This window comes from Acomys minous, assembly GCF_964271855.1.
Source record: "Acomys minous genome assembly, chromosome: 5".
Taxonomy (NCBI): Eukaryota; Metazoa; Chordata; class Mammalia; order Rodentia; family Muridae; genus Acomys; species Acomys minous.
Window position 1 is genome coordinate 112,666,521 of NC_140494.1, and position 23,714 is coordinate 112,690,234.

At 37.2% G+C, this 23,714-nt stretch overlaps 1 protein-coding gene across 1 annotated transcript in view; it reads right to left on the reverse strand.

Moving 5' to 3' along the window:
* Positions 1-23,714, reverse strand: part of DDX10 (DEAD-box helicase 10) — a 129,054-nt gene that overhangs the window by 11,562 nt on the left and 93,778 nt on the right. Inside the window, exons 16-17 of the mRNA XM_084781378.1 lie at positions 19,665-19,721; positions 4,310-4,446 (exon numbers count right to left, since the gene is read on the reverse strand). Coding sequence (XP_084637504.1) covers positions 4,310-4,446; positions 19,665-19,721 — 194 coding nt within the window. The remainder of the gene's footprint in view (positions 1-4,309; positions 4,447-19,664; positions 19,722-23,714) is intronic.

Sequence of the window (23,714 nt, forward strand, 5' to 3'; positions counted from 1 at the left end):
TTTTCACCACTGCCATCCCCAGGCCTCTCCTCCCATGTAGGAGCCTTAAAAGGAACTCAAGGCCACATAATGTTCAGTGTTCCTAGGAGCACAACAAGCAAGAGCTGTGTCTCTGCTGTGCTAAATTAAAGGAGTTGAACAATGAGCATTAGAGTCTCTGGAACCTAAGCAGGACATTCAGCACTTTGGATAACTCCAGAGGCCCGAGGGTGGTTCAAATCCTCCTGCAGCTGTGCAATGAACTGAGGAGGACAGAAATATAAACTTTTAAAATTCCTGTCCGACTTCCCTGAGGAAGAGCTACTGAGCACAGATTTGGTCATTCTTCACTAAATCTGGCTCACCTTCTTCCTACTGACAAAGTGTCTTTCCATGTAGAGAGACAAAAAAGTGTTCCCTATGATGAATATTTATGAACAGCTACAAAGTTAAAAAAAAAACCTTCAAATGAAACCAATTCACACTAGTTTAAGACTAACAGCTATTTCCTAATTGCTCTATCTAGTCCCTTAAGACTGAACTCATCTTTGGAAGCTCCACGTTTATATGCAAAGAATAAGCTTCTGGGAGAGTGATGATAACAAGATCAGCATGGGATCTGTAGGTACTCACTGGAAGCAAGAAAGGGCACAGCAAGCAGATCTGTAAACGTGCAGTGAGAACACCCAAGAGCTGACATCACAAAACCTCAGTGAGTCATCAAGTCTGCGACAGGCAAAGAAAAGATGTAGCCCGACGGGAACATAGGACACCTGTGCCTACATTATTTCTGCAAAAAGTAGTAGCTGCAGCAATTACTCTTCTTAAAATGTACTATCATTGGCCTTCTGAGTATTTTAGCTAAATTACAGATGACTCCTTATACCTTATTATAAATCATGCTTTCTAGTATAGGGATGATAAATAGGGTTTACCTTATGTATCAATTCCTCTTGATGTTAGGAAGCATGACTTGGGCTACTTGGAAAGAAATATAAATAAAATGTATCTTCCATAAGGACATGAAACACCAGTGGTACATGTCTGCCTACCAGAGTCTAGTGCAGTGATTCTGAACTACTATAAACACCCCCTGCCCCAACTCCAGACAACCTAGCAAAATCTAAAGCCATTTTTTATCTCAACTCAGAGGATGAGGGATATACTACTCCTGGTGGCCACACGCAATGTTAAACTACCTATAGCCCCAACTGCCCCAAACACTATCACCTGAGCCAGAATACCAACAATCCTAAAGCTAGTTAGTTAGTACATGGACCCAACCTCCAGTCAAGCGTCATCAAATATGTCTTCAGTTTTCCTGACCAACTTCTCTTAAAGCCACAGAAGTTCCATGTCATGTGACTGAAGCAGAACTAGGCAATCAGATTCACTTACACATACTTTCTGTGATCATGGACATAAATTATTTTACCCTCTTAAAGGTTTTATTTCTCAATCTGTAAGAAGAGAAGGCTGAACAACACAATGCGTATGTATGTACACACGCACAAACACACACACACACACACACACACACACACACACACACACACACACACACACACACCAAACAAACCAGAGAACTCTTAAGTATATTGAAGGAATAAAATCCTCATGATAGCAATAAAATCCTGTCCATACTCTCTTCAACAAAGAATATTATTTTAGCTTAAGACATGCTGAACAACTTTAATCTGCCACAGTTAAGTGGCTGCCCTTGTAATGGAACTGTCTTAATTTCCTTGTACTACTTAACTATCTTGCATCTGAAACTCCATCTTACAATATAATATTTTGGTAGCTTTTGAGATACCTTATCGTCTTTGTCACTGTACTATCTGCTCCCAGCTTCTTCAATTTATAGTCTATTGTTTCTTGAATTATTCAAACTTTTAGGGCCAAGGAGATAGCCTCTTACACTTTTATTATCAATCAATTAAGAAATTCAAACATTTAAAGGCCTTAATATTCACATCATTAATACTGACAGAGAGAACAGAAGCTGGAACTGCAAGTGTTCCTATAAAAGAGAATCAATGTAAAGCCAGGCTTTCCTAAAAGACAATTAAGAGGATAAAACTATTATAAAAACCAATATGAGGCATTAGAGAACAAACCACATTAGCTGTGGCAGAAAATGCTACTATGCAAAAAGAATGACAAACATGAAACACAACACCCTCTGAAGGATAACTCGGAAACTAAACCTAAAGTGCTTACTCCTCGAGTGGCACAATCATGTGTGTAATTTTCTAAATCCTAACAAATTTTTTTTGCCCAAAGTCTCTATTTTTCTAAAGCCTAATGAAATAATTTGACCCTTGGTGCTCTTTGCACTAGTAAAATTAATATGCCTGTTATTTAGCACCAGAAAACACTATAAAGTCGGTATGTTCACTAGCTAGTTGCCCAATAACAAATCCCTGAAGCTTCTGACACCATTACATGTTGGATAAGTAAAAATTTCCTTTTACCAATAAGCACACAGTTTGAATAAAGACTAACTCAGTGTTTCTTTGTAGCATGGCTTTCCAAGAAAATACTTTTTTTTTTTTGAGACCTTTGCCAAATACTGTTCTTCTTTAAAGATAAATTAACGTTTTCTGTGGCCCATTTCTTCAACTCTAGACTCCTGGGCTATCATCTGAGGGTCTCACCAACCTTTGTCTTCACATCAAAAACATTAAATTTACCTGTCATTGCTCCCTAACTTCTATTGAATGAATTAGGAACGCCATGAAGCTTAATACTCAATACAAGCTTATTATAATACACAGAACTCTTTTTTTAAATGCTGAGATAAGTCACACCATTATTCAATTTACCACATTTCATTTAATTTGGGCATAGAGGCAAATAGAGGATAGACAAATGAACGGGTTTTAAATGGAAAGAATGTTATTATTTATATAAAAATTTTCTATTATTTTATTTGCTAATGGGATAAAGTGTGAAAGTGTAATGCCATCTTTTAATTCTCAGAGGCTTTGGGGTTTTTTAAAAATTATAAATATTTTAATTTAAATAAATCAGTATTTATTTGTTAATCCATTCATTAGCATAGGGAAATTGTGGAGGATGTGCCCACAATGGAGGTCTATACTATGCATTATACTAGAAAACTGGCAGGTACTGTTTGAGATGATTGAGAAGGTGGAAATGAGTTTGGTCCCCTCACTTCAGACCGAGGCATGTCTATGTCAAGTATCCTCTAAGATTCCTTGTCTGGAAATGGGAACCCCAAACAAACTGTGACAGGAAAGGAGAAGTGAAAGCAAAAAAAGCCCACGAGCAAAAATATTGTTCCATGAGAACAGGTAAAAGATAAACAATTTCCACAGTGTTTATACTGTGATATAAAAATGCCTGCAGTAGAAAGAGAGGTCAGAAGTTATACATCCATGGAGAAAATACAAAATTGGGAACTCCAGCTGACTGCTTGCACTTCCCCAGCCAGCTTCTGCTGGACATCACCATGAGAGTCAGGTCTGATGATGTTCTCACTGTCTGTTGCTATTTATTCTTGTGTTTGGAAGTCCTGCCCAGGGGGATACTTTGCTCTACTTGGGACTCCCTCTGTGAGGAACTTCATCTAGCTGCCTTAAGGAGGAGGGTCAGATATAATACTGTAGGCTAGTCTCCAAACTACACAGTACAAAGTCAAAAGACAACTCAGCAGAGTTGGTTCTCTCATTCTCCCACGTGTGTCTCTAGGATCAGACTTGACTGCAAGTACCTTTATCTGCTGACCCACCTCACCTGCCCACTTCTTTTGTTTTCTAAGACAAGGTTTCATTTTATGTTCCAGGTTGTCTTGGAACTCACGTGTATAGCCCAAGATGGTCTTTAATTTATGGTGATTCTCCTTTGTCAGCCTCCTAAGTGGTAGAATTTCAGATATGTCGTACACACCCAGATTTTCATGGATAATTTTTAAATAGTTTTCTCATCAAAATCCATTGATAGTTATCAAAATAAAACCCTGCCTGTTTGTACTTATTCTACTTTATAAACTGTTCAAGTATAAAAGATTAAGAATGAGGGAGGAGGGGAAAAAGAAAAAGAGTAAGAAAACAGAATTTGTATATCATAGTTATTTGTGATAATAGGAAATAAAAAAATTAAACTAACCAAAATCCTTAAAATGATCAGAAGAGTATGACATACAGAACAAGCAGAAGCAGGATTTTATAGGACATTAAAGGTTAAACAACAACAACAACAACAACAAAACCTTGAAGTATAGTTTAGTAACCATTGAATTCATTAAAACAGGAAGGGCCTATGTGTGAAATTTGTAGTGGTGACACTAAGGGTAAGAACACACCTGGTTGTCAGCTTTAGATCTTCACTCTCAGAATCTTCAGAACTTCTGTACTTATCTGGATCTGGAAGTGTGCTTGGATCAAACCCACCATCATCTTCATCACTCCAGTCCAGAAAGGCTTCCTCTTCATCTTTGGCCTAAGAAAATACAAGGAGAATCACAATGTAAAAAGCCAACTGATAATGCAAGAATCATGATACAAGAAATAGCTGGTAGTAGTCAAGTTTCGTTATAGATTAAAATGGAATAGTCCTCTGATATTCTCAAATTACAAGACTTGTAAAGGCCTCGAAACAAGACTTTAAGAACTTCAACATTTCTAAAGACAATCTGCATTATTTCAAAATTACAATAAAACACATAGTCCGGGAAGTATAACTCTATTGAGTTCCTTTAATTGCTACAAGGAGAAGTTCTCGGCTTTACTTTTTCCATGTAACTCAATTACAAAGAAAAAAGCACCAAGTTGTTTTATTATTCTCATATTCATTCTCTCTCTCTCTCTCTCTCTCTCTCTTCAAAAATATTAGTTGAAAATGTCAAAGACCAGAAGTCATAACATATTTTTCTGATTTTTATGACAAATGTCTAAATTTTAAAATGCAATCAGATCTGCAAGAGCCCTCTTTATATCACTGGGATTTAGTGAAGAAAGAATGTGACTAAGAGCACTGGGGTAGCAAAGGATGGAGAAAGGAAGAGCAGGAAAGTGGAGAGGAGGCAAGAGTGAACAACTACACAGTCAAGGGACAGGTATCATCTGTATCACATTGATTTCTAGAAGACTCGTTTGGTTGTCTGGTAGAGAAAACTCAAATGCAGCTGCATGAAGGAAAACAATAAGTGGGACTCAAATTTCAAAGTCTAAATGAGCTTCCTTCAGTCAACATATTCATAAATCTTTTTCAGACCAAGTATGACAAACCTAATGATTTCTATTTTATTCAACTGATCAAGGAGTTCCCAGAAACAGAATCACTATGCAGAATAGCAAAATAAACATCTACACGAGTTCAAACCATTGCAGAAATTCTCTTACACATACGAGTGGCTCTCCTAACAATCTTTAAACATAAGAAAATGAGAATCAAGGTAAGAAGGTAAGGATTAGTCACCTCTGCCAAAGTCCTTAGTGTTTTTCTTAAGAAAGCTTCCTGGAAGCAATAAAAGGTGTGAACAAATATCAGAAGGAGAAGGGAGGGAAAATTGCCATTAGAAGCAACAAACAATGCAACTCTGGCAAACTAGTATCACTTATTTGAAAATAAAGATAGTAACAAAAATGTGGTGTTGCCATATACTCAAGAGAACAATAATCTCCTGTGCTACAAGATAGTCACAACTTTCCAATCTGCTGTGCTTAAAGAAATATATGATGCCTGAAGAAGAAAACAAAGTTAACTATAAGAAGGTAACAATTTTTTTGGTCTCAGGACATCTTCACACTTAATAGAACTAAACATCCCAAGGAGCTGCTAATGTTAAGAAAATCAACACTGATATGTTATATTAGAAGTTAAAATAGTTAACTAATTCATTTATTAGTTACATATATATATTAACACAAAAAGGTGTATTTTTACAAAAAGCAGTATTTTTTTCAAAATAAAAAAAAACAACAACACTGCTTTATACTCTTCCATGTTACTGTTATCTGACTGAATCCAATCTGCTACAATATGTTACTGTGTCTCAAGTATAAGAAGAAAATCTGGCCTCTCACAGATAAGTACTTCAGAAACAGAGAAATTACTTTATAACATTTATTTGTTTATTTTAGTTTTTCAAGAGAGGGTATCTGTGTAGCCTTGGGTGTCCTGGACTTGCTTTGCAGACCAGGCTGGCCTTGAACTCAGAGATCGCCTATCTCTGCCTCCTGAGTGCTGGGATAAATGAGTGCAACACCATGCCCAGCTAGCCTATAATTTTTAACGCTCTAACAAACCCCCATGTATTAAAAAAGGTCTCTTTTAAAAAAAAAAAAACAACTTTGTCTAATATCACTTATAATTTTTTGGATTCTGAGAATTATGAAATGTAATGTGATTGCATTCACCCCTCAACCTCTCCCTCTTTTCCTCTACCCATACACTGCCTCTTTTTTTTTTAACCTTCAAGTCTAATTTCTGTTCCCCATATACTCTGAATATGACTTAAGAGGGGCCACACCCTTAAGGAAAACTCCATCTCCCTCTCCCAGCAGCTACCAAATGCCAGCAGCCCCTCACCTAGAGGTGAGACTTTGTGCCTACCTCTCAACTCCACACTGGAACACTGTCTAGCTTGAGTTTGTACAGGCCTTGTGCATGCTGTTAACAACTACTGTGAGTTCTTATGTATAAATGTCCTGTAGTGTTCCAAAACACCATTGCACTGTAGTTAACCACTGTTTCTGACTTTGCACCCACTGTTTTGCAGTGGTCAATGAGCTTGGGAGGAAAGGGTGTGATATAGATGTTCCATTTATGGCTGGGTACTCTTACTCTCTGTACTTTGACCACCTGTGAGTCTCTATAATTGCCATCTACTGCAAAAAGAAGCTTCTCTGATGATGGTTGAGAGATACACTAAACTATGCGTTCAGCAATAAGTCATTAGGAGTCAGTTTAATGTTATGTACATTAAATTACAATAACAATCAGCTTGACAAGATATACCCACCAGTACAAGAGTGGTACAGATGGTACGGGTATAAGCAACCACTTTCTGGTTGATCTAAGGCCTATTCCACAACATGGAACCCATACCCTGCGCCATTACTAGGACCAAGGGCCTGTGGGGAGACACGTCATAGAATGTAGGGGAGAACCTACCACTATTATTCCATTAATATTCTTTAAAAGCAGTTGCAATATATTATCCGAAAGCAATCTCTTTCTACTGTTACTATGGAGGGATCTTCATCAGGTTCATTTTCTCTAGTAGTTTACAAGCTAAAGGCAAGAAAAATCTAAATCACAACTGGCAGTAGCAGGGAAACTCTAAGACACAGCAGACAGAGTCAGCCAACGAAGAAAGGCTTTTATTGGGTGTGAGGAAATAAGCACATAAAGGTGCCCATGAAAAAAGACCCTCTACAAAGCAGAGGGAGTGTCAGGAGCTCAAAATCTAGGTCTCTCCTTGAGGGCTAGAGATTTTAGGGATTTCTGAGGGGTCTTCAACCCTGATTTAGGGTTCATTAATTTGACAGGATCACAACTCTGGTAAACATATCCTGATCTGACACTGAGCTTAGATAGTCCCATCAGCATAGGAGTTCTATCAGCTTGACAAAAAAGTTACTTCGTTTTAATCTGGTAGGCTTTTATCTCAGGTCAGCAGAGTAAGGAAGAAGTCAGCCCTCTTGGAAGTCCGCCATCATTATTACCTTATTATTTTATGATCCTTCTCCCTCTCTGTCCACCTATTTGTCTCACTCTTACTCCCTCACTACCACGTAAAATTATAGCAAAAGGCCAACTATCTTCAGAGTAGCAACTAGGTCATCAGTAGCATTCTGTTATGGGTGAGGACCTAAGGAAGTATTTTAGAGTCTAAAAAGGTTCTAAAGGTTAACAAATACAAGTGAAAGCCTAGATAGTTATAAGAAGGTGATGCTTCAGATTTTTTCCTGTTATGTTACTGTTGTATTAAAACTGTTGAGAGCTTTGGCATTAATCAGTGGAGCTCTAATTTATTAATGTAACTCGGATTGTTTCAATCCCACTATACTATCCACTGTCATGGTTCCAAGATTTTTAATTTCCTTTGGTTTGTCTTTTAAGTATAGGCTTAATAGTTTTTCCTCACTGTGCCAAATTTTTACACATCCAGGCTTGTCTGGAAAGAGGGAAGAAGCCCCTCTTTCATGATGTGTAATCATACTGAAAAATCGAGATCAAGTGACATATGTCTACTGGCTTTTTCTACAATTATGAATTTCACTGCAGATTGCAAACAATAGTGATGCTAACATGTTTAAAGTTTATCTCCTTTGTAAACTTAGAAAGGAGTCTTGTAAGCTACAGGGAATCCACCGGAATCTACCTATCAGGTCAAGTGGACTCCAGATAAGTGCAGCCCAAGTTGTCTACCAATTGCTTATTTCAGAGGGTGGAACGTCTCCCTCTTCCCCTGGTTTTGGATCTCCTCTTCCGCAACTACCAAAACCATGAAACCATGGGCCCAAAAGTTTCAAATGTACACAGACACACACAGACACACACACACACACACACACACACACACACACACACACACACACACACACACAGAGAGAGAGAGGGGGGGGGATTTTCTCCCTAACCTATTTGACTTTGTCTTCTGCCCATATACGTGTTCCAGTGTCCTGTCATGCCCAGGTGTTTCCTATATCCAGAACCACGCCAAAGCAGCTACTCACAGGTGCCCCCCTCTACCCACCCAGACTGTGTCTAGCCTCACAGACTGCTTCAGCTGGGCCTGTACTTTCCAGATGTTCTCACAGATCCTGGACAGCAGCAAAACAGCTGGCTCTCCCCAGACTTCACCAGGCCACTCCACCCCACCCCATTCTCTTAGGATCCCCAAAGTGTTGCCCTCCCCCCAACAAACCAGCAGGAAGCAGCCATTTTCCAAACACAACATCCTCACTCCCGCCTCACCACCTGTTCCTAGTTTATTTTTTTAATTAAACAAATAGCACACAGATGAACTTTTTATACTTTCCCATTAAAATGTACTGGTTTACTTTGTACTTGGAATAAATCATTTATCAGTGAACTTGTAACATTGTGCACTGGTCACCTGGAAAAAATCAGGCAGATTATGCATGTCTTGGGACTTGCACCCAAGGCTTCTATACATCTGTCCCTCTTCCTCAGCTACAGCCTCAGGATACAGCAGCCCAACAGAGCGCTGTCATTTTGCCAGCACTGCTCTCTGAGTCACAGGACCAAGTGAAGGATGCTTCTCTTACTTCAGAAACACCATCTCCCAAGTGTTGGAAGCACATGCTCGACACACACAGTTCACCAGGCCTACCATGCACTATCTGGGGATGGGTATCTGTTTCCAGTTTCTAATAAGTCTTCAGGGCCTGCGGGGAAATAATGAAAGACAACAACCAGCCTTTCTCCTTGGGAGGGAGCTGAGGATGGCACTGTAGTGAGAAAGAGAAAGTGGGAAGTGCACATGGAACAGAGAGGGCATGCTAAATCACCTCCCGGTGGCTGGGAGTCCTTGAAGGAAGGAATGATTATGCAAGCTGCTTATTTTCTCTCCAGACCCGCCTTAAAGCCCTTTCCATTAATGTGTACATTAGCGCTCTGAATCACTTCTCTGGATGTTAAACTTGGGTGATATGAGACATCAAAACAGTCTAATTGTGTCCAGTCAATGGTGAACTGCAGCTAAAAGAATATTGATGTGATTTTCCTTGGTGCACAAAAGGTATATTTTCGGCCACAAAGGTAAAAATGGAGGTGGTATTCTGGACAGCAGGCTAGCAACATTTGGGCTACAGTTTAATTCTGAACGCAAGACAGGTATAACATCATGTACAGCGGTGTCTGAGAGTCTGCTGTATTAAAGTGAGACCGTGATCTTATCTTTGCTGTTAACCAGAACTAATGGACTTGGGAGTGAAAATGTTAATCCCTTGAAATATTTCTAGTGAAAACAATATACTACAATCTACGGTTGCCCATACTCCCTTTTATTCTCCAATGTAGTTTGTATGGTACTTTATGGTACCCTAAATGAAAATGGAAATTAACCACAGTGTGTAACATCTTCTCATTGGGTGGGAAGCATGCTCCAGCTTACACAATCAAGACTGCCTAAAGGTAGCAATTTCTGCTTGTGTGCAGTAACACCCTTTCCTTTCCTCACCCCCTGCATTTCATTGGGTTTACTCTTCCCTCTCCAAATGACACTACTACATCTCCAAAGTCATACCTCCTAATAGACAGTTCCCTGTAATTCTGGAAATTGTTGTTTTTCACAGTAAAATCAAGTAAATTAAGGAGATACTGCTTCCTTCACTGCAGCACTGAGTACTTCCTGTTAGCTGGGTGTCAGCCTATGTGGCATAGACAGAATAGTGAACAGAGGGTCCTATGATAGTGCAAGTAAGTCAAACAACACAGGTACATAGCTATGGATTTCTTGGCAGGGATAAATGCTGAGGAGAAAAAAATAGGTAAGAATACAAGGGAGGATGAGGTCAGTATCTGATTAACAGGTTATCAGGAAAGCTTCACTAGTAAAGTGCATTTTTAGCAGGAATCCAAAGGGATTAAAGAAGTGATCACACAGCAATCTGGCAGTTTGCCAGGGCAAGGGCCAAAATTAGCTTGCTGTACATGAGAAATAATAACACTTGAAGATAGGGTACATTAACTGGCTAAACAGGAAACAAAATCTGAACTGTATGTAGAACTTTGCAGCTATTACTACAATTAAGCTGAAGAAGCCTTTAAGGGTGTGTGTGTGTGTGTGTGTGTGTGTGTGTGTGTGTGTGTGTGTGTGTGTTTTAAAGAATAATACAATGCAAATTCTAATTGTTTGTTATTGCTACTATATTAAAGGAAGCAACAGAGAGCACAGATGCTAGGAATAGACTACAAGGTTATTAAAAATTAAAAGCTTATGTTTAAAGAGGATGGTGATTGGACTACAGTGATAGTAATAAAGATATTGAAAATTGGACTATGTATATGAATTTTAATGTTTTAATGATTTTAATTTATAAGAACTTTGTAGATACATAATTACCATATACCTCTCAAGTACCTTTCTTATGGCCAATATTTCATAATGTATTTATCATAACTAAAAAACCTAACCACGGTTATCACAATTAACTAATAATAACTTCAGACGTATCTGAGCTATAGCAAATTTCTTTTTTGTTTTTCAAATTTCCTATTATTTTTAAGGTAAAATAAGTAGCACATAGTGATAACTTCTGGTAGAGTAGGAAAGAGAGAAGTCAACAGCATTTCTAATATTTTTGTTCAGCTAATGAAAGGATAGGTGTGTCATTTCCTGGGATAATAAAGATCATGGCAAAAACATATTTAGGGCACAAAGATATGATGCTTGCATTTAGATACATAGAAGTTCTCATAAAAACTGAAATAGACATGTCAAATAGGGAACTGGCTATATGAATATAGTTTTTCAAAGGAGTCTAGCCAGATGTGTAGAGACCCTATGGTAACTATGATTTTAGCTCAACACATTCATAGATGGCAACACCATTTCACAGTACTGAAATGTAAGGCATCCCATCAGAGAAGTACTTACTGGTTTGAATGATTTACTAAAATAGAATTACTAGAATTTGACACAATTACATAAGTGTGCAAACACTGAAAATGACTCCTAGTTTTCTAAGCAGAGGAAACCAAATAAATGATGATAGAAGTTCTTGAATATATCCACATTTTACCAGAATACTCTACAATTAAGGTAAAAAAAAATATTAACTGTCAAAATGTCTGTAAAAATATTTTAGCAGGCTTAGCATACTTCATAAAAAGCATAATTTAGAAACTAGGATAACCACCAAACTTTTCTTAATAAAAAAAAAAATCTCTTGGCAAAATTATAGAATATCAAACAAGAACAAAACTGAGATTTCTATGATCTGTAAATACATTTAAATATGCTTTTTTCACTCGTTTTTGATATCCATATTGATAATCCACAGTCTATTCAGAATGAATTTTAGAGCAATGTTTATACATTAAGTGCCCTTCAGTAGGGTAGTAGACCCCCAAAATAAATTCTAAGAAAAACTTTCTCAATAAAAGTATGTGATGAAATATGTCAAACAGGAAGGTTCAAGAACATCAAACATGTGCTATTCTAAAAAATTCCTCTGACATTTAAATATTAGTATTTTCAGATTTGAACATTAAACAATGAAAAAAAATGTCTTCCCAATTCAGTTCATTCATTGGAAGGGGAAATCATTTTTCACTGTTTAATGTTCACATGGTTCATAAATTCCAGGAAATCATATCACTCCCGGGTACATACGCCAAGAAATCTAAATCAACATACAATAGAAATAATTGTGCAATTCATGTTTATTTAAGCACATTTTTTCAGCCAAGTTACAGAATTAACCCAAGTATTCATTAATAAATGACTAGATAAAGGAAATGTGATATAAATAATAAGATTTATCCATTTACAAAATTATGCCAGGTGCAAAAACGAATGAAACTGGAGATCATCATGCTCAGTGAACTAAGCCAGACTCATACAGGCAAATTCCCTTCATTACACTGTGTTCCTCAAGAATAGGCTTAATCCTACCAGGACTAGCACATCATAGGCACCTCAAAACATACAGAGTAAAGAGATGGATCCTTTTAGGATCACCCCACTTCTTGGCATCTAAGAACCTCTACTATTCATCACATTCCTGTTACCTCTTTTGCATGCCAGTGAAGTTTGATATATTCTAAATTCTAAAAAAACATTATGTTCTCTAAAAACTCTTAGAAAGTCAGACTAATGCTCTATGATGATTACAGTTTTCTTCTACATTCTAACTACCGTTGACAATGTTTTACAGAAAGCTGGGCATGGTGGCACACACTTTAAATCCCAGCACTTGGGAGGCAGAAGCAGGCACAGCTCTGAGTTCAAAGCCAGCCTGGTCTACAGAGTGAGTCCAGGCTAGCCAAGGCTACACAGAGAAACCCTGTCTCTAAAAACCAAAAATCAAAAAACCAAAAAATTAAAAAATGCTATATAGAAGAAATCCACACACTTGCAAATGTTATGTAGAATGGTGTGAAAGAACATAAAAGTGATAGTGAATGCTTTATTACCTAGGAGGTAAGAAAAGAATTGGAACTGTAAACCTGAAAGGAAGGCTGAAAACATCTACCTAGTCTAGAACATCTGAGTCATAGGAGTTATGAATTCAATGAATTCAATGCCATAGTGACCTGTTGCCAGCACCAAACACAGAGACGAGTGTTGGCATAATATTCTGGTGGACTGTGTACCCTTCATTCAAATTCTGTTTTCTCCACCCCTACTGTCTGGTTTAAATCTAGACACTGCATTGTGGTGTTTATTCTAAGTGTCTCCTGTCTCACATTTATGTGAACATGTCACCACTTATTCTCTGTATTGCCAAAAATAAAGCCAACTAACCAATGCTGAGCAACACAGAGTGGTGGCACATCCTGGGCCAGTGAGGGGAGGGGAAAGAGAAGGAAGGACAGGAGGGATGGACATGTGGAGAAGACGGAGGAAACAGGAGGAGGAACGAGCCAGACCTAGGATATGAGTAAAAGGCAAGTGAGAAGCCTGAATGGAAGGAAATTAGGCCAGCTTGGAGGTTTAGGATGGAGTAACAATTGCTCAGCATTAGCCTAGAGTTAATTAAATAGTACCCAGTTTCTCTGTGTGGTAATTTGGGTATAAAGCTGATTAATAAGTAATTGTTGGTTTATTAAAATAATAAATTAATAACAAATATTAATAATCTTCAACAGACCAGACCATTAGTTCCACTAGGTTAGCATAAGTTTTGTATAAGCCTCCAAGAGTATTTTTCCCAGTGTATTTACTCTCAGGGTTTTCTCTTTCCTCTAACTGAGCTGACCATACAAGATTCACATATCCTCAACATGGCAAAGCCAAATTCTGATTGTCCTTGTATTTTCCAAAGCACTGGGCTTCCCCCCCCCCCATTGCTTATATTGGTTTTACACGCTGTTTGAAAGTCTGCAGGATAAGAACAAGAGACGCTGGCCTGCATGCAATCAAGTACTACGAGGCACAACTACAGCTGGGCTGCTGAGCTTGAAGTGATTCAAAAGAATGCACTTAGCTTCATATCTCCTATGGAAGCGTAAGTCAAACCAAAATCGGGTTCTTACCTCAGAACTTTAAAGTACTTCAGTTTATAATGTAAAGAATGTATAAAGAAGATAATTTGGACTTAGATCTCTGGCTCTAAGTAAGATGGTTGTAGTATCTTAATTATATACATGCATAATGCATAAATGTGTGCAAATGAGCCTTCCACCCAAATATTTAGATGGAAGAGAAAAATGGAAGGAAAGTCCTGGATTTCTGCAGCTGAAGCACATCTCAGCTATTTAGTGACAACACACTCCAGCTTTGATCCTGGGTAGCTCAGAGCAAAGTTAACTTAAAGGACACATATAATAGTGCTGATGGTAATAATTCACATTTTTAAAGGTGTTTCATTTTCTTATATGAGAGAAATAATTGTATACATTTTAGGGAGTAATTCATCACACATGAAGATTTTAAAATTATGCATTTGAAGAATATAAATTATTAACTTTCAGAGCTTTTATTTAATCCCCTTACTTTAGGGGTTAGATTTCTTACTTACAGAACTTATTCATAATATCCTATATTTAGGAATCTCCAACTGTAAACATCTAAGCTAAAATGTAATTTTAGAAATGTAAACTACCTCTTCATTTTCAATTTCAAAAAGAAATCCTAATTGAAATATGCAATGTGTGGTGTTTAATCTTGATTATCACCATGGAAACAAATTTCTGGGCATATCTATCAGAAAGCCTCTAAATTCGGTTAACTGAAGTAAGAAAACCTACCCTAAATCTGAGTGATGCCAGTCAATGACCTGGGGTCTAGGACTGAATAAAGTCCTAGCTAAGGCAAGCTAAGTATGGGCGTTCCATTTCCGTTTCTTGACTGAAGACGATGACTACCATGTGCCTAGCTGCCTCAGGCTCCGGCTGCCCGGGCTTCCTTTCCTCTCCATGATGTACTGTACCCTCAAGCCCGGAGCCAAAAGAAACCCCCCCTGCCTTAAGGTGCTCTTGGCAGGTATTTTGTCGTGATAATGAGAAGGCAATGGTGCACTATACACCTAGCAACACACACAAAGCACAAGCATACCGCCTGAGAAGTGGTCACAATCTCATAATTACAAACCAAACTAGGAATCAGAACTCAAGCTCCTGGAAATCCCCATGCTCCTCTTGCCTTCTCAGTGGCAACACCCACCCCCTTAACATTCTGTATTCTAACTCTAACACCAAACATTAGTTTTGCTTTGAGAAAGACTTTATATAAATAGAGTATTATATATTTTCTATCTGGCTTATTTTGCTCAATTTATATCTGTGAAATTTGTTCCTATTACTGTATACAGTCCTGACAGATATGTAATACTGCAGTGTATGACTATACTACAATTTATCTACTCTATAATTTGAATAATTCCCAATGATTGATGGTTACAACTAATGTTGCTATGTGAACAGTTTTCAGCCTAAGCATATATGTATTGCTTTGGTTACGTATCTACATAGGAAGTGTGGCACATTGCATAGGCAAATATTCACCATAGCATACTACAAACATTTCTCCAAAAGAGCTGCACCAATAAGGAAAAGCCCAGGGAACTGGAGTGATTTTGTATATAAGTCTTCAATAGTTTAGAAGAAGAACCAGAGATAAATTCAGGAACTCATTCTACTACACCCTCCTGAACACTCAGTATACTGCCCAAGGCCATACAGGTAGGATTTGCTAAAGTCAAAATCTCAAGAGACAAAAACAGACAAACTCGGAGTCGGAGAGGTGGCGCAGAGGTTAAGAGTATGGTCTGCTCTTCCAGAAGTCCCGAGTTCAATTCCCAGCACTCACATGGTGGCTCACAATCACCTATAATGTGATCTGATGGCCTCTTCTGGCCTGGATGTTTATGTGCAGCCAGAGTACAGTATACATAATAATGAATAAAAAAAAAAAAACAGACAGACTCCTCAATAAAGCCCAAAGACCTTCGTTCAGCCTATGACAGAAATCTGAGGATTATTCCACCAATTAAATATGACCTAATACAAGTCAGTTAACTTCAGTTTCAACAGTTGAATGGCTATACTGCTTCCACTTATTTCATAAGCTTATTGCTCAAGGATAGTCTTGATGAAAGCGTGCTCAAAGGCTAAAAATCTCCAGATGATGTTGTAGAACATTTACATCAACACACTATACAAATAGCAAGTTCAAGAGTTCTCGTCAAGTAAAAAAGTCTTTTACCCTGTAATATATCAATAATATAAAAACAGAAAAGAAAAAATCTTACTGCATAAAACATTATAGATATCTGGCAATATATTTCCCCAAAGCAAGAAAATACAGCAGAGAGAAATCATTTATTGTTGATAGTAACAACAGAAATATGATTTTAGTTTCCAAGCATTTCTACCTATAATTCCTTAGAGTGCCAAAAAGGGAAAACCTAACAAAACAAAAACCATGTCAGAGAGAAAAAAAAATTCTTCTTGGTGATATTTTAGAGACATGTGACTACTTACAGGGAGGAAGTCTTCTGGGTACTACCTTTAGACACTTTGGAGCACTAGTGTATGGTGTTCTCCAACAAGTCTTTATGGTTTAAAAGGAAAAAACAATAAAGTTTTGCCACTCTATAGGCCACACATAGCAAACCAAAAATGTATCCCCAAAAGTCTTCCTTATCAACAAAACCTACCGCCACTAACGCAAGAGGTAGTGGATACCATAAATTCTTAAAAATAGGAAATCACTTTCCCCTACCCACCTCTAAAACTAAGAATAGATTTTTAATAATCAGTGCAAAGGCAGAACCCTGCCTGCTTTTGAAGAAACATCAGCATGCTCCTCAAACCCATCTTTTACTCTTTTCCAAGACTGTCTATCTTGGATTCTAACTAGTAAGAATACAGCTGCTACTGTTTACATACCACATAACTGTGAGCTTTGTACTGAATACTAAAACCTATTCTTGCATTTTAAGTGCCTGTCTATAAACTCCAGTAGACCCAGGTGTCATTTAATGAGATCATGTGAGTGTTTGTAGCCAGATAGAATATTCTATAGATATCTACTAGGTTCATTTGATTTATGATATAGTTTATTTTTGGAGTTTTATATTTTGTTATTGATTTTAGGTTTGGATGACATATTCATAAAAATAAGAGTGGGAAATCAAGTCACCCATTATTACTGTATCAGGAACTATACCTTGTCTATCAGACCTTTTATACTCTTATTGTTTGTTTTATGAAATATTCACTATGCAGAGCATATGTAATATTATGCTGAATTGTTCCTTTTATTAATAGTGATTTTATCTCTAAAGTAACTTTGGTTTGAAATTTATTTTATCAGATATCAGAAAAGCCATGCTAGCTCATTTTCAGTTTGTTCCCATTAGCACGACTCATTGTTTTCTGCCCTTACACTCCATTTCCTTTGGTGTTTTCCGAGAGAAAGCAGATAGTTGGATCTAGTTTTATGATCCAGTCAGCCAGTATCTGTGTTTTTGTTGGAACAAGATCTCCTGACAAGGAAGTCCCTTTCCTGGATGTCATGAAACCAAACAAACATACAGGAAAAACATGACGTGGAGCGGAGAAGTTTTCATTAAGTTTATATTCAGGATCAGCCCTATGGAAAAACCTAACACTAGGCAGTAGTGTTACTTCTCCAACAGAAAGAAGATCAAAACTAAGCAGACACCGATCTACAGGAAGGCTAAAGAAAAGCAATCCAGAAGCAGGCCAATAAGTGAAAACAATTTCTTACAATTCAGACCATTGTGAAAGACCAAGCACACCGCATCAATAAATACAAAAAAATGAACCATAATGAGTAGTCTTCCCTCAAGACTCAAGGAAATTGGTTCCAAGACAAGATTCTTAATACCCAATGCTATCTAAGTTATATATAACTGCTAAGTTCTTTAAAACATAGCAATAATGGCAATGGTTGAAGTGATGGCTCAGTGGCTAAGAGCACTAGTCACTCTTCCAGAGGACCTGGGTCAGTTCTCAGCAGCCACATCAGGTGGCTTACAACCACTTCCAGTTCCAGCTCCAGGAGTTCTGACCGCTACAGGCCCCTGTATTCATATGCTTATTCCCACACAGCCACAAACAAAAACACGTAATTAAAATTTTTTTAAATCTTTTTTTAAAAATCAATGCAAAGAAAAAATCTGTAAATGTTCATTACAAATGTAGACTTAGCTGCACGTCTGGTCTCTAGATAGATGATTCTGTAAATATGGGACAACAAATACAAAGGTAGGCTACACATGCAAATGTAAAAATACAAAGGAAATATAGTAATATGATTCTCTTTTAGATGGAAATGAGAATTTCTTAGTAAAAAATAAAATAGGCTTATTTTAATGTTGAACATGAAATAGCCATAAATATCATGGTTGGTTTTGGTTTTGTCTTTTGTTTTCCAATTAAGGGTAAGACTTCCTTCTTAGACTTGTATTTATCCACTAGAGTTCCTATGGTTCAGTTTCAGGTCCTGTCCCTTCAACCTTGCATGCTAAATATATGCAGAAGTACTAGCAGTCAGGCTGTGCATTCTGGATATTTCATTTTCTGACACTTGTGAAGATAGAGTACTTTTCAATAGTAAATGTAAGCAGTCTTTTCCTCTTACACTATAGAGTAATTGCTTCCCACTTCAAAACTATAGCATGACTTGTTTTCTAAGTGTTTATGGCCAGCACGGGGGTGGGTGGGAGAAGCTAGGCATGGTAGGCTTACTCCAGAGAGTCAGCTCTTTGCTAATTGCCAAGAAAAACCTACCGTGGCTAGGTAGGCATAGCACATAGAGCATGAGAATGAAATTCAGTATTTGGCTCTGGGAGCAGGAAATCATTTCTATTAAATATGTTCAGAATGCAGGAGCTGAAATCTTCATTTAGCGTTAAGCATGTCAGACTAAAATTAACAGCTGCACATAGATGGTGCTTATAATTTTACATATATATTCTGGGAAAACTATGTGTGTTTATGGGATATACTGAAGCTTAGAGTGTTTTCATCTAGATCCTCAGAGATGAAGCAAAACAACTCATGTTCTCACAATAATCTATTATCCAATTACCTAGCTGAGTACAAATCAGGCCGCATTTCTACCCTAAAAGTGACAGGTATGCAAATCCTGACAGAGTTGACCCACAAAGTTAATTGTCTTCTGTATTTAATAGAAAAAGTGGCCAGAGGAGTGAGGCAAAGTCCAGATTGCAAGCTAGCTTAAACGTTTTAACCCTTTATAAATGAAGCAAACCAATGACAAAGTAAACAACGGACTACAAGGGTTCAATTCCAACTACACAAGAATGTCCTGATATTTTACCAAAACAAAAAACAAAAAACAAAGAACACAAAAGTAAATCTATATGGAAAATAGGGATTTAAATCAATATTACAAAATATTGTCTTCATTTTATATAAAGTTCTCTATCAAATATATTAACAGACCTGTTTCTAAAACAAAGAACAAAACAATACAGATCTAAAGGTGCTGATTTAAGCACACCCGCACATATACCCCCCCTTACCTTTGCTTGTCTTTTGTTGGCTTCCCTTCTGGCTTCTCTTTCTTTTAGCCGTCTTTCCTACAGAAACAGAAGGTGAATTAGAGGCACATAAACGTCTAGACATTAGCTGTTAAGCAGCACACACTCTCCAGTTTGACTTTGTAAACAAAATGCCTACTACAGGACTGGCTGGACCTTTTGTTTGTTGGTTTGGTTTGTTTGGGTTTGAGTTTTTCCTGGAACTTGCTCTGTAGACCAGGCTAGCCTTGAACTCAAGAGATCTGCCCGCCTCTGCCTCGTGAATGCTGGGACTCATGTTCCCACCTGGTAACAATTTTTAGTAATTATATATAGGTCAGATCTGGAATTATAACTACATACTACACATTTTTAGTTACTTACACTTTCTTGATTGGGCTAAAAGGAAAACAATAGAAGCATGTAGTTAATAATACATATTACATATTAAGTACAATATTTGGTACTTGACTGGAACACAATCAATGTCATCTACTAGAAAAAAAAATAAGGAAAAATACAATCATGATTGTTTCCCTTGTCCTCAGTCCTCACTTTGGTTCTTCGGAACATTTGTTCAAAAGCAATCAAAGGTCATTCTTATGAAACATGGTATTTTACTAAATTGCTTTATAACTTCACTTCTAGTTTTCCACTGATTACAAAATAGGTTAAAATAGGAAAGAAAAACACATCCAGTATTAAAGTTCTAAACAAAATGATTCAACTAAAGTAAAAAAAGAATGTCATTATAAATTTACAAAAGCAGCACAATCTTCTTCAAAAACCAAAAAGTCTATTCTCAACCTAAAATTTGTAGATAAGAACCTATAGTTTTAAATTTGGGTAAATGACTAAGTCAGTATTTTAAAAATGCAGTTTTCCTTTCATGTATTACAGTGAAGTTTGAGTCATGTGGCACTAGTACATTAAATCCTTTGTCAATGTGAAAGTGAGTAGGGCTTTATGCTGGGTACTTTTCTACCTCCATCCTGCTTTATCCACATATGACTTCCTTTGAGTTAAAATAAGTCTTAATCCAAATTCTGATAATAGAATTCCATTATTTACCTTGACAAAGCTTATGGAATTATTTATGACAAAGGGAAAACAAAAATAAAGTCTAAATGGATATCAAATATTAATTGATACCAAAAGGAGTCCATGGAGCTTTTAAATGCAATTTAAGTTGCTTCTGATTGCACCACAGATGAAATCTACTAGAAAACAGGAACCTATAAAACTAGATTCTAAGGAAGACTAATAAAGCCTCAAATATAAGTGGCTACTGGGTATGTGTCATACCCCAAACACCTATCATTACGTTATTCTGTTTCTGTAATCGATTTTTCTTTTTCTTCTCTCACCTATACAAACACAAAATTAGCATCTAACTAGCACGGCTACTCTACAATTGGAAAAGAACATTCTAGATTATTTGGAAGTTCTATCAAAAACAAAGGAACAAAGGGGAAAGATAAAATAAAAACTCAAGAATTTTTCATATTATCATGCCCTCATAGTTATAAACAGACTGATCTCATTTGAAGATGCTTTCTTTTTTCCATTGTTTGGTTTTGGCTTCTTTGCCAACAATCATGCATCTGTAGATATGTGGATTTATTTCTGAATCTTCGACTCAGTTCCACTGATCAATCTGTCTGTTTTTATGCCAGTACCATGCAGTTTGTATTACTATTGCTCTGTATCTCTACAATGTTTTAGGGGCTTTTGTTTATTTTTGTGTCTGTGTGTGCCAAGTCTATGGAGTTTTCCTATATGTGCTAATGAAAACAAAAATAAAATGTGTTTTAAGTATTTACAGAAGAAAAATATAGTATAAATTTTGAAGGGAGCCAATCAATGCACTGATTCATACCAAACTCTATCCTTAAGCTGCATATAGTGACTCGTGTCTGGAAGCTCCACAAAGGAAATGACACAACTAGAGGACTAAAAGCCTAGGCCAGCCTCCCTACACACAGCCCATCTCAGAAAACCAACTCAGCCCAAATACACACAGGGGTGGGGTGGGGGGCACAGAGACACACAGTCAATGACTTGCTCCCCTAGTGAGAATACAAGAGATATCTTTTTTTTTTCCCTAAGGGTTGGAGGGGAAGGGGAGAGAGAGAGTGGGAGGGAGGGGAGGGGAGGGAGGGGAGAAAGAAAACAGACACAGCTTCTAAATACTTTATACAAAGACTTTTATACAGTGGGTACCAGTTACTGATTTTCTTTGACCAGCAGCAGACTAAAAGAGGACACAATGAAGCAAAGTAACATTATTTTAAATTTTTTTTTAAATAACTCAAGCTATTTTGCTAGTTTGAGAGCTGTCTTTAGCTTGCAGATGTATCTATAATTTGTCTTTTTTCTTTCTACCTAAATAATAGGACAATTTAATGTTATTATCTACCCAAAAGGTATTACTAACCTAAAGACTAGCATTAAATAACAATATATTATATATTATTCTATAATAATCGAAATGGTTTACGTTTTTTCTGCTTAACCTAATCTTAAAGCTACAGCTACATCAGATATTCTGTAACTATAGCGTACAGACACACAGAAGAAAACTGCATTATACTTTGACAAAAATGTCTGTCTGCTTGCACATTACTACTATTATTTTCTTGTCAAAAGTAACAGCTCAAAATTATCACAATGTGCTAGGCAATTTTATATGTCACTTTAAAATAGTGTATTAGAACTTAAAGTCCCTTCCACATTTTATAGGTAAAAGGACGGGCAATCAACATAATCAGGTCACTAGACAAATGGCCAACATAGAGCAATGAGCCTAATACTTTCCTGGATCTGTGAGACCCAGTATCAACTCTGGCACTTTTCTGTGCTCCACACTCCTCTATCATCGGCTTTCTAAGGTCAGACGCAGTGTCTTCTCTTATCAGTATGTGCTAACGGTACTGTCTTATTAATAATCAAGTCTTTTCATTTTATTGTTATTTTATCCTGGATATATTTTATGTTGATTGATTAAACAAACAGAATGAGCTAATTGGCAATGAAGCTATAATATAAATGCAGGTTTATTTGAAGCAGCACAGGAGGAGAAAGGAAAGGGGAAGTGTTTGTTGGAGGTGAGAGGGGGAGGGAAAAAGAGAAGGTAGGGAGGTGGGGGAAAGAAGAGGGGACTCTGGAACCAAACTGTCTGGTTAATAAAGTGAATCTCTGGGAGAGGAAAAGGCCCATCCCTAGGTAGAGGGCAAGGCAGCCATGCCCTGCAGCAGGACCTAACATATGTATTTAACTTTTTCAGGCTCTTTGTGCACAGAACCATAAATAGAAAATTTACAACTTAACAGTCAAACAAAATTTATTGTAATTATTCAATAACTTGCCTTCTCTTAGCATATAAAAGCATCTAAAATGGAATTTCAATGTTATAAAGAAAATGTTGATATGTTTGTATCAGAGAAACCCTTTCACGTTTATAAACCTAGGCTCTCTATGTTTGGGCTTTTTGGTTTGTTGTTGTTGTTGTTTTTAATCTTTGGGCTTTTGATCAAGCCATATTAGCCATAACAGAAAAATATTTATTGTCACCCAAAATCTCAAAATTAGTCCACTACTGTTACTAGATAATATTCTATCTTACTAATATTTAATTTACTAATCCCACTCAGGAAGCAGAGGCTGGTGGATCACTGTGAGTTCAAGGCCAGCCTAGTCTACAAAGCAAATCCAGGACAGCCAAGGCTACACAGAGAAACCTTGTCTAAAAACAAAACAAAACAAAACAAAACAAGACCCAAAAAAACCAGACTATGGTAGTGCACGTCTTGAATCCCAGCACTTAGGAAATAGAGGTAGGTGGATCTCTGTGAGTTTAAAGCCAGCCTGGTCTACCAGGTAAGATACAAGACAGCCAGGGTTACACAGGAAAACCCTGTCTCCAAAAACAAACAAAACAAAACAAAAATCTAGTTTTCTTTTAGTTCTGTTTATATTGTTGTGTTAGGGTCAAGGCAGGTGCACGTGTTAGTTGTGAAGAAGCCTACAAAGCTCAGAAGAAGTTATCTGATC